Source organism: Sceloporus occidentalis, unplaced genomic scaffold (assembly GCF_023333645.1).
Source record: "Sceloporus occidentalis isolate IW3139 unplaced genomic scaffold, rSceOcc1.0.p SCAF_297, whole genome shotgun sequence".
Lineage (NCBI taxonomy): Eukaryota > Metazoa > Chordata > Lepidosauria > Squamata > Phrynosomatidae > Sceloporus > Sceloporus occidentalis.
The window spans coordinates 702,435-714,380 of NW_028317277.1; the positions used below are offsets into that span (position 1 = coordinate 702,435).

At 43.2% G+C, this 11,946-nt stretch overlaps 1 protein-coding gene across 1 annotated transcript in view; it reads right to left on the reverse strand.

Annotated features, from left to right (window-relative positions):
- LOC149275164 (protein-lysine N-methyltransferase EEF2KMT-like) overlaps nucleotides 1-10,687 on the reverse strand; it is a 59,757-nt gene extending 49,070 nt beyond the window's left edge. The window contains exons 1-3 of the mRNA XM_089504937.1: nucleotides 10,631-10,687; nucleotides 7,078-7,158; nucleotides 6,878-6,979 (exon numbers count right to left, since the gene is read on the reverse strand). Coding sequence (XP_089361063.1) covers nucleotides 6,878-6,979; nucleotides 7,078-7,158; nucleotides 10,631-10,687 — 240 coding nt within the window. The remainder of the gene's footprint in view (nucleotides 1-6,877; nucleotides 6,980-7,077; nucleotides 7,159-10,630) is intronic.
- Nucleotides 10,688-11,946: the final 1,259 nt, after the last annotated feature.

The following is an 11,946-nucleotide window of genomic DNA, read 5'->3' on the forward strand; positions in this document are numbered from 1 at the left end:
TTTATACCCAGGACTGTATCTATAACAAGGGGACATCCTCTACGGCTGGAGGAAAGAAGGTTTCTACACCAGCACAGACGGGGGTTCTTTACAGTAAGAGCGGTGAGATTATGGAACTCTCTGCCAGAGGAAGTGGTGATGGTAAACTCAATAAAAGAGTTCAAAAGGAGCCTGGACGTGTTTCTTGAAAGCAATAATATTACAAGTTATGGATATTAGATTAATAGGGACAGAACGTTGATCCAGGGATTTATTCTGATTGCCATATTTGGAGTCGGGAAGGAATTTTCCCCCTGGTATGGGGCAATTGGCATCTGCTTCATAAGGGTTTTTTGCCTTCCTCTGGATCAACACAGTAGGGACACAATATGTATATAGGTTGAACTTGATGGACTTTGGTCTTTTTTCAACCTTATGAACTATGTTACTATGTTACTATGTTACATGAGAATGCTTAAAGGCTAATCCCACTGTCCCCTTAATTATTACCATTACATTAAAAATATGTTTTCAAATATATTTTGCTTTGTTTTTTCTTGTTAAAACAGTTTTAGATTTTGTACAGTACAATGTTCTCAGGGAGCTGCAGAATCTTACTGCCATGTAGTACAATGGCTTGGTCTTAATCAACCAGCCAGACGCTACAGACTTCTTTGGCAATGCCATAAAGAATTGGCTAGCATGACGACAATGGCAGCTGCCAGAACTGCTAACTTTTGCTTGATTATAAGATGACCCCCCCAAATTTTAATATTTTAGAAAAAAAAGAAAAAGCCTGAATATAAGGCTACCTTATAAGAAAAAAGTTTTACTAGTAAATATTAATTGACATGTAAACTATTTTTCCCTTGCCATTCCAGGTGGCACTAAAGTTAGATAGTCTCCGCCCCTCAGGAAACCTATAAAAAAATAGGGAACCCCCACAAATCCCCAGTTTAACTTCCTGCCTTTCTCAGGAAGGAACTGTGGGACAAGTTCCTTGTTTTTTATTTTTTTCAGGACCCCCGGCGGGTACTGTGTTGTTTAGGCGGTCACTTAGGCTGCCCCGGCGTGTAGGCATTGTGACTTGGCAGCCCGACCTGGCAGTTCTCCCACGGGTAGTGTCGTGCAGCATCGAAAGGGTTAAAATGCCGGCAAGAGTTTTTTGCTGGCATTCTTCCCCTGAACCACCTAGGAGGCTTGGTTTGCGGGAGCCAGAATTGTTTTTTTTGCATCAGAGGAGGTTCTACCCTGCAAGTCATCTCTTTAGCTTCAGGGTTAGACGCCGGTATGGGGGTCTCAGCCGGCACGTCACGGATGACGTAGGGGATTCCCTGTGGGCGGGCTTCCGGGTTCCAATTACCTGGAATCCCACCAAAATTTGAACGCCAGACTTTTTAAACGACGCTGGAGGAGAAGGTAAGTGAGCAACCTTTACTAAGCAGTTTGTTTGTTTGAGGGTTTACCTTGCTTTCTTTTGTGTTATGGCTGATAAAGCTCCTGAGCCTCCTGCTGACCCTTCTCCTCCACAGAAAGCCCTTAGGAAAACTAAGCATAAAGCCTGTGCCTCTTGCAATAAGACTCTGTATGATGCCTCGGCTTCCCTATGTGGTTTCTGTACTAAAGCCAGCCATTCGTCTAGCTCGGGGTTAACCGCCTGGCTTAAAAGCGAGCTGCAATCAACTTTCGATTTCTTTAAATCTATTGCTAGCTCTCAGCAAGCCCAACCTCAGTCTCTGGGTCTTAAATATGATCCTTCTCTCACTAGACTCATTCAAGAAGAAGATGAAGATTCAGCTTCTGATCCAGATTTCTTTCTGCCCCAATCCTCAGCTGAAGAAGGGGAGATCAAGGAAGAAAATTATTATTTTTTCCAGTTGAAGAAACAGGACTAATTTCAGCAGTTAGAGCTACTCTGAATCTGCAAGAAGAAGCAACCACTACTAAGGTGGACCCTTTCCAGGGCCATATTAAAAAACCTAAGACCTTCCCGGTGCATAACTCCTTATCGGCGATGATATCAGAGCAGTGGAATGGAGATTCACCTCTTCTATTTCCAGATGGAAACCTTGAAGTCAAACACAGAGATCCTTTCACTAGGAGACTACATGGCTTCGATAGACCTTCAAGATGCTTATCTACATATTCCTATACACAATCAGCATCCGCAATTCCTTCGTCTGGCATTTACATCAAGCCACGGCACCCAGCATCTTCAATTCCAGGCTCTCCCGCTCGGTTTAGCATCTGCCTCACAAATCTTTACGAAAATGATGTCAGTAGTGAGTCAGCCTTCCTCACATTACAAGGATCAGAGTTATCCCCCACCTGGACGACTGGCTGGTCGCAGCTTCCTCAGAAAGCCTGTTAAGATCTCACCTGTCTACAACACTGGATCTAGGCCTAGGCTGGCTCATCAACTGGGGAAAATCCCAATTATATCCTACTCAAAGACTTATGTTTCTAGGAATGATCCCGGATTCCAGAACTCATATGGCGTTCCTTCCTTTGGAAAAATATTGGAAAATCCTAAATTCCATCAAGGTGCTTACCCTGCAAAGGAATCCCACAATCAGGAGCATGATGTCACTCCTAGGCCTAATGACCTCGGCCCAGGCTACAGTTCCATGGACACTAGCTCACATGAGAACCCTTCAAGCTTTCATCTTTAATCACTGGGACAGTTCAAAATCGTCTCTCCGAAAGAAAGTCTGCATCAGCCCTCTAGTACTCTCGTCCTTCCATTGGTGGAACAGGGAGGACAATTTGCTGAGAGGACGATCCTGGAAGTCCCAAACATGGACAGTGCTTTGTACGAATGCCAGTCTGAAAGGATGGGGAGCCTCCTGGTCCCCTCAGGAGGCGAGTTGTCATATCAACTTCCTCGAGATGTTAGCAGTATGGAAAGCTTTAGTCCATTGGGAACCGCTCCTAAAGGACAAAGCAGTTCGTATCCTTTCAGACAATGACACGGTAGTGGCATATATCAACAGGGAGGAACGAGGAGTCGGTATCTTTAGGGTCTTGATCTCAAGATATGTTTTTGGGGCGAACAAAACTTTTCTCACTTGTCCGCAGTGCATATCAAAGGTTCTACCAACATACTAGCAGATTTCCTGAGCAGACAATCCGTCCTTCCAGGCGAGTAGAGCCTGCACAGGGACATGTTTTGGATGATTACAGACAGATGGGGGTCTCCCGAACAAAAAGACCTCATGGCATCAAGCACCAACAAGCAGGTAGAGACTTTTTTCTCCCTTTCACCAAGGGGACATCCGAAGGGACTGGAAGCCCTGTCCCAGACATGGAATTTCAAGCTAGCTTACATTCCCCCCCCCCCCATACCACTTCTTGCAAGGGTTTTGAAGAAGATAAGGGAGAATGCCTTTTCGATTATTCTCATTGCACACCTAATTCAACTGTGACAGTCCTTTCCGTCTTCCAGTTCAGCAGGACTTACTTCTACAAGGACCCGTTTGTAACCCAAACCCAGATCATCTAAGACTTACAGCATGGATTCTGAAAGGGAGATCCTGCAATCCAAAGGCCTGTCCTCAGCAGTCATAGAAACCCTGATTGCCAGCAACTTCTTCTAAATACCAGAAGATTTGGAGAACCTTCCTCTCTTGCTGTAAGGTCCACCTATCTTCTCCTGCTGACATCCACTCCGTCATTAATTTCCTGCAAAATGGTTTTGATCAGGGCCTTAAACCGGTCACTTTGAAGGTACAGATAGCTGCTCTCAGCAACTTTCTAGATTTCCGTCTCATCGAACACCCATGGATTAAAAGATTTTCCAAGGGAATCTCTAGATTGCGACCTCGTCACCATCCAACGATTCCTCCGTGGGATCTTAATCTGGTTTTAGAACAATTGTCCTCCTCACACTTTGAACCACTGGAAGATGTTTCTCTCAGGCTACTCACTTTTAAGGTTGTCCTCCTAGTGGCCATCACGTCTGCCCGTAGAATTGGAGAGCTGCAAGCAATGTCTATGGAAGAACCATTCCTCAGAATTCTACCTCATGCAGTGGTGCTAAAGCTTCCACCTAAGTTCATTCCTAAAGTTTTTTCTCATTTTCATATGGACCAAGATATTGTGTTACCTTCCTTTTGTCCTGAGCCTAAAAATTCTGAAGAACGTCCGCTCCATACTTTAGACGTCTCCAGATTTACCTTGCTAGAACTACTTCTTGGAGAAAATCCAGCTCCCTGTTTATTTCATTTTCTGTTACGCGTAAGGGGAATAAGGTATCTAGAGCCTCGATCGGCCGCTGGATCAGAGAAGCAATTTCTGAATGTTACGCCTCTGCAGGGTTGGAACCTCCCCTCAAATTGAGAGCTCACTCGACAAGATCAGTTTCGACCTCCTGGGCTGAACTTGCATGTCTAGATCCATCAGTCATTTGTAAAGCAGCCACCTGGACTAACCGCCACACATTCTCTAAGCATTACCGTCTCAACCTCACGGCTGCTAAACAGGCCAAGTTTGGCCGCAGGGTCCTTCAACAAGCAGTGCTCCCATTCCTTTTCTTGCTAAATTCCCTTAGTGCCACCTGGAATGGCAAGGGAAAATCGAATTCTTACCCGGGAATTCCCTTTCCTTGTCCATTTCCAGGTGGCACATATTTTTCCCCTACCCATGTTTGTTGTTTATTTCATGTTTGTTCTGAGTAAGCCTTTTTAACTAACTGGGGATTTGGGGAGGTTCTGTATTTTTTATAGGTTCCCTGCCTTTCCTGAAGGGCGGACTCTCTCTCTCTTTAGTGCCACCTGGAAAGGGACAATGAAAGGGAATTCCCAGGTAAGAATTATATTTTTCATATTTAATAAAAAACTATGGATTGAGAAAAATGAATTTTTTGTTTTATTTCCTTTTATTTGCCAACCTGACCCCAGTTATGCACATCTGCCCCCCAGATATGCCCTATACACCACTCTGCCTCCCACATATTCCTTTTAACCCCCCACATGCTACTCTGCCTCCCTGATATTCCCTTTAACCCCTTACATGCCACTCTGCTTCCCTGATATTCCTTTTAACCTCCTATATGCCACTGCCTTCAGAAAGCCCTTATACCCCCTCCCCATATGCCACTCTTACACTCCCCCGACTTACCAGTGCATCCCTAGACTTCGCCCCGTGCTTCAGATTCCTTGGTGTCTAGTGGGGGCAGTCTGATGCACGCAGACAACATCCGCTGCTGTTGCCGGCACTTCCGCCGGGGCTTCTATGAATGAGCACCGGAAGTTCATGTGATGGCGGCGCTCCGTCATAGAAGCCCTGGCAGAAGTGCCGGCAGCAGCGCAGGTTGTCTGTGTGCATCACACAGACCTCTACCGGCTTCCAGAGAGGAGGATACAGGTTCCCTGCAGCAAATACGGTATGTTTCCATGGGACTTCCACTAGACATATAGTGTAGGAATACATTCAGATTACTAGATGGATCTTACAGCATCAGCAAACCTAGTTAAAAGTGCACTCTGGTGAAGTGAACTGCAGAAAAAAACACAACCTGGGTAGATTCAGTCATATTTAACCAAAAAACACAGACAATTATCAAATGTAAAGCCTATTATTGTTAATCTTCCACATGGTCCTGAAGTAAAGGGTTGCTTATTAGGCTTTCACTAGTCTCCGATTTATACACTATATGACCAATATCATGTGGATACTCCTACTTTTTGAGTTTAGGCACACCCATTGCTGACAGGTGCACAAAATCAAGTACATAAGCTTGTCATCACCATACATAAATATTGGCAACAGAATATGTCATAGTGACTATCAATGTGGCAATGTTACAGGATGCCACCTCTGCCATAAGTCCGTTTGTGAAATTTCTGCTCTGCTAGAAATCAACTATATGTGCAATATATTATTAGTGGAAGTTTCTAGGAGTCTGGAGCAGTGTAAATAAGTTCTCTGGAGCGATGAATCACACTTCACTATCTGGAAGTCTGATGGATAAATCTGGATTTCATGGATGCCAGGAGAAGCTACCTACAAGAATGGATAGCGCCTACAGTAAAGATCAGTGGAGGAGCAATAATCAGAAAAAAGACTGGGGTTTTTTTTACTGGGTTTACACTAATGCCAGTAAATGGTAATGTTAATGCTACGGCATAGAAAGACATTTTAGGCAATTGTGGGTTTGCAACTTTGTGGAAGCAGGTTTCTTAAAACCCTTTTCGTGTTTCCTGTCAATAAAGATATGGTGATGCATTTGGTGTGGAGGAACTAGAGCAGCCTGCCTTCTCATCCAACATCAGTGAATGATCTCACAAATGCTCTTTTGACTGAATGGACACAAATTCTCACAAACACTCCCAAATCTTGTGGGAGCTTTCCAGAAGAGTGTAATCTGTTATTGCCGCAAAGGGTAGGACCAACTTCATAATAATGCTTCTGGTTTTGGAATGGGACATCCAACATGCTCAAAAATGTGTAATGGTTTACGTTTGCAGCATATTCACACAGCTCATGCATTCCAGGCCTGCACCTTTCATATCATAAAATGTTAAATTTAGGGTGGGGGATGCCTAAAATAATCATGCCAACCTTATTGGCATACAGAACTACATTGCATTCAGAAAGCAGTAATGAAAGTGCTAAGAAAGCAGAAGTGAAAACATGGTGGGCTCAAGGAACCTTGCAATCAGTAAGGAATGCCACAAGTGAACACCCCGTATCTATTAAGTGAGCAGCAGTACAAAATAGATGCAGGACTTACTTACCTCTTGCCAATGGATGCATGCATGAAGCAGTTTTCCAAACTGGTGGCCTGCAGCAGCTTTGCTTTTATTTGGGGTCTAAGGCATACACTCGAAAGTCATTATAAAATCCACATCTGTTATGTTTGAAAGGTATGCAAATTTCACTTCAAGAAAATACTCACTAGAAAATAACTTTTGTAGCACAGCGTATTCTCTTCTGAATTTAACACATCAGCAAGTGCATTGTACAATTCATCCAGAGGTTCTGCTCCTATAGACTGGTGCTGCGAAGACATAAACCACATAGTGAGCAACTGTAAAAGAAATCCATATTTGAGAATATATATATATAATATATAAGAGAGAGAGAGAAGGTATGTACCTTCTTTATTAACTCCAACAAGAACAGTCTTCTGTACATCACTGATGGTGGGTGTTGCTGACAAAATGGATGAAGAACTGTCTATGAAAAAGCAAATCAAAACAATTGTGGTACCTTAAAAAGTTACTACTGATATAGTATTTTCTTAAACATAGCTCCAACACACTGATATACAATATAAGGAAGCGCCGTATAGGACTCTGAGCAACATATCTTCAACTTAACAAACAGAGGCAGCTCCATGCAGCAGTATTCCAAGTCAGTAACAACTCTTCTGTGAAGAGATATATCTCACAACGCAGGAGAAAAAAAAGGGAACACAGAGACACCTAGTGGTGAAGTACACATTTTATGACTTTATTTGAAAAATCTTTTACTCACCTAAAAATGCAAGTAAAAAAACTAGCTAGATTCTACTACTTGTCCTGAGTTTAGAACTACCCAATGTTTTTATGTTTTTTTGCTGTTTTTTGTAAGTTATAGGGCAATAAGTACAAGCAGCGTTTTATGATTTCCAAACCTTTTTTAAAAAATCTGGTCAGTCTGCCTCCATCTCCTCTTTGGAACATCTTTGAAGCCGGTTAACTCAATTTAACCCATTCAAACCATATATTTTTAAAAACTAGACACCCCAGGGTATTTCAAATGCTGTTATTTTAACCCTTTCCATGCAACAGTTATACAACTACACTTTGTCAAACTTTGTAATAGTAATTTTTTTTATTTTTTCATATTTTTCTCAAGCGTAGAGCTCTACACGCTGCCCGGACTAAGCACCGGGCAGCATGTAGAGCTCTAGGCCATTCTCGTACACAACTTCCGCTGCAGCCGGGAGGAGGTGCGGTTAGCAGCGGGGGTTGTCTGCGTCCATCGCGCAGACCTTCCCCGGCTGTCAGTGATCAGAGTTCCCCGTGATCTCTGACAGCCGGGGAAGGTCTGCGCGATGGACGCAGACAACCCCCGCTGCTAACCGCACCTCCTCCCGGCTGCAGCGGAAGTTGCGTACGCAAATCGCATAGAGCTCTACACGCTGCCCGGACTACGCACCGGGGACTCAGAAGCTCCGGTAAGTTTGGAGGAGGGAGGGGGAGGGAGTGTTAAATGGGGGCATTAGGCATTTCTGTAGGCAGAGTGCTCTGTGAAATGCCTTTTAACCCCCTTAATGCCACTCTGCCTCCAGAAATGCCTTTTAACCCTCTATACGCCACTCTGCCTCCTGAAATGCCTTATACCTCCCTATATGCCTTTTAACCCCCTAAATGCCAGAGTGGCATATAGGGGTATAAGGCAATTCTGGAGGCAGAGTGGCACAAAATGGGTCAAAAGACATATCATGGGGCACAGTGGCATTTAGAGGGTTAAAAGGCATTTCTGGGGCAGATGTGCATAACTGGGGGGGGCAGGTTGGAAGAAAAAAAAAAAGGAAATAAACATTTTTTTTTCTCAATCATAGCTTTTATTAAAAAAAAAAAAATTGTTCACATAGTTTACATGAATTAACATTTACTGGTAAAAGTTTTTTCCTATAGGGTTGTCATATTCAGGCTCTTTTTTTCATAAATTTTCAGATTTGGGGGGTTGTTTTTGGTTTTGGCTAAGTGAACCCTGAATTTCCGGTTTTGGTCAAGAATTTTCATTCTGATGCATCCCTAGAATAAATAGAACTATTTAATTTTTAATTATCCAGAATCATGAATTTGTAGTCACAAAATTTTCTAGGCCCAGAAATCAGTGAGAAAAAAGGTAAAGGTTTTGTGTAGGGCTGCAACAACTAATCGATAAAATCGATAATAATCGATACTGAAAATCGTTGCCAACGGATTTCATTATCGATTAGTTGAATCGATTTTTATCGATTATAAAATGAGGGTTTTTTTCAGAGCAAACGCTCTGAAAAATACCCCTCATTATATAAACCGTTTCAGTGACTCACAGCAGCAGCTCCTACTTACCAGTCCCTCCCTGTAATCACTGTGACAACTGGCCCCGCCCCTTCCTTCTCCCAGAAGGCCAGAACCACATGGCTGTGACACTCACCTAACTGTAAGTATAAAATTAATATTTGGGCTGCTGAAAGTTAGGGGAGGTGGGGGTTAATTTAGGGGCAGTTATGGTTAATGGGGTGTTTAGGGTTAATTTAGGGGAAGTTATGGTTAATGGGGTGTTTAGGGGCAGCTATGGTTAATGGGGTGTTTAGGGTTAATTTAGGGGCAGCTATGGTTAATGGGGTGTTTAGGGTTCATTTAGGGGCTGTTGTGGTTGATGGGGGTCTTTAGGGTTAATTTAGGGGATGCTGTGGTTAATGGGGTGTTTAGGGTTAATTTAGGGTAGTTGTGTTTGATGGGGTATTTAGAGTTAATTTAGGGGTAGTTATGGTTAATGGGGTGTTTAGTGTTAATTTAATGATGAGGACTGAGGGTTAATTTAATAAAGTTAACTTAAGGCGCAGTTAGAGGTAAAGGGGGGCAGACTAAGGGGAATCTAAATCCTGGGGGCAGTGAAGATTAACCCAGTACTTATTTATGAAAAGTATGGTGTCAGTGTGATGTGAACAGGTCTGTGACTGAGGGGACTATGAGATATCTGGGGGTATAAGGCATATCTGGGGAGGATGGAGAGACATATCTGGGGGTATAAGGCATATACGGTATATAAGGCATATGTGGGGAGGGCAGCGTGGCATGTCTGGGAGGCAGTGTGGCATGTCTGGGGAGGATGGAGTGGTGTATCAGGGGGTATAAGGCGTATCAGGCACAGTGGCATATGTGGGGGTAGAGTGGAGTGGAATATGTGAGAGGCAGCGTGGCATATGTGGGAGGCAGCGTGGAGTGGAATATGTGGGAGGCAGAATGGAGTGGAATATGTGGGAGGCAGCGTGGAGTGGCACATGTGGGAGGCAGCGTGGCATATGTGGGAGGCAGGGTGGAGTGGAATATGTGGGAGGCAGCGTGGAGTGGCATATGTGGGAGGCAGGGTGGAGTGGCATATGTGGGAGGCAGCGTGGAGTGGTGTATGTGGGAGGCAGCGTGGAGTGGTGTATGTGGGAGGCAGCGTGGAGTGGTGTATGTGGGAGGCAGTGTGGAGTGGCATATGTGGGAGGCAGCGTGGAGTGGCATATGTGGGAGGCAGCGTGGCATGTCTGGGAGGCAGCGTGGCAAGCCTGTGCTCAAATGTGCATAAATTGGGGGGGCTGGTTGGGAAATAAAGACAAGAAATGCATTTTATCAGTTTTTTTTTTTTATTCTGCGTTTGTATTTAACATTATTTGTTTATTAAATTATTTTAAATAAATGAAAAATGTACATTCATTTTTTTATCCGATTAATCGAAAAAATAATTGGCCAACTAATTGATTATGAAAATAATCATTAGTTGCAGCCCTAGTTTTGTGTCATTTACTTTATTTTAATCTGCATATCTTATTAAAGGCCATATTTTCTCACGGTGAAAAATGAGTGCGGCCCGCACACGTATACAATTCTGATGAAGTGGCCAACTACAGGAAAAACTTGGACACCCCTGCCATATGCCATTCTTACCCTCCCAGACTTACCAGTGCATCCCTAGACTTGTCCTCCATGCTTCCATGGTGTGTAGTGGGGGCAGCCATTGTCACGTAGAGTACAAAAAATAAAATCAGTCATTGTCATGAAGGGGTTAATAAATCTTAGACCAGACGTGTCTCGGTGTTCCTTTTTTTTTTTCTCTCCTGGATGGCGAGATACATCTCTTTAGTAAGAACTGTTGCATTGTTACTGATCTGGAACACAGCCACACAGCTGCAGCTATACGGAGCGTCCATGGTGAGTTCCCACCTTTACTTAATTTGGATTTCACCTTTGAGGATTTTTCTCAAGCTTATATCTTATACTTTCCATTTGTGTTTGAAAGATTATCACTGTTTTTATTTGTGTGGCGCTGACCTCTTTTTTTTTTTATATATATATTGGTTTGGTTTGAGTTTTTGGGTGACACCTTGAGGTTTCCAGCAGCTTTCAATTAGTTATTTTAATTTGTTTAGCTCACTCATTTACTCATTTTGTCTTTCTTTGTAAAAATTAGGTAAATACAAGATGAACAACAACACATGACATATTACACCGTGTCATGATTTATTCACCAAATAAAGCCGAAATGGAGAAGCCGTGTATGAAAAACTAAGCTTGTAGAACCACCTTTAGCAGCAATAACTTAAAGTAACTTGTTTTCTGTATGACTCAATCACATGATTGTGGAGGAATCCTGGCCCACTCATCTATATAACATTGCTTCAGTTCAGTGAGGTTTGAAGCTATTTGTTTATGCACAGCTCTCTTAAGGTAGTCCTGTCCGATTTCAGCCAAGCATTAGCTGTCGGACTGATGGCCTCACATTTGACTCTAGAATACTCTGGTACACTGAGGAGTTAATGGTCGACTCAATGACTACAAGGTTCTCAGGTCCTGTGGCTGCAAAACAAGCCCAAATCATCACCTCTCCCCCACTGTGCTTGACATCTTCACTTTGCTCTCATCTGTCCAAAGGATATTGTTCCAGAAGTCTTGTGGTTTCTTCAGATGCAACTTTGCAAACCTAAGCCTAGCTGCCATGTTCTTTTTAGACAGAAGAGGTTTTCTCCCGACAACCCTTCCAAACCATAGTTGTTTGGTCTTTTTCTAATTGCACCGTCATGAACCTTAACATTTAACATGCTAACAGAGGCCTGCAGAGTCTGAGATGTAACAGTCTGACCTTGGGTTGTAGCGATGGGAAGTTCGGATCATTAAAGTGAATCGGATCATTTCGATTCGTTCACTGAAATGATCAGATTCATGATCCGAATCTTCAGATCACTCAGTGTGACTCACAGGAGTTACTGTTTTCCAGTAA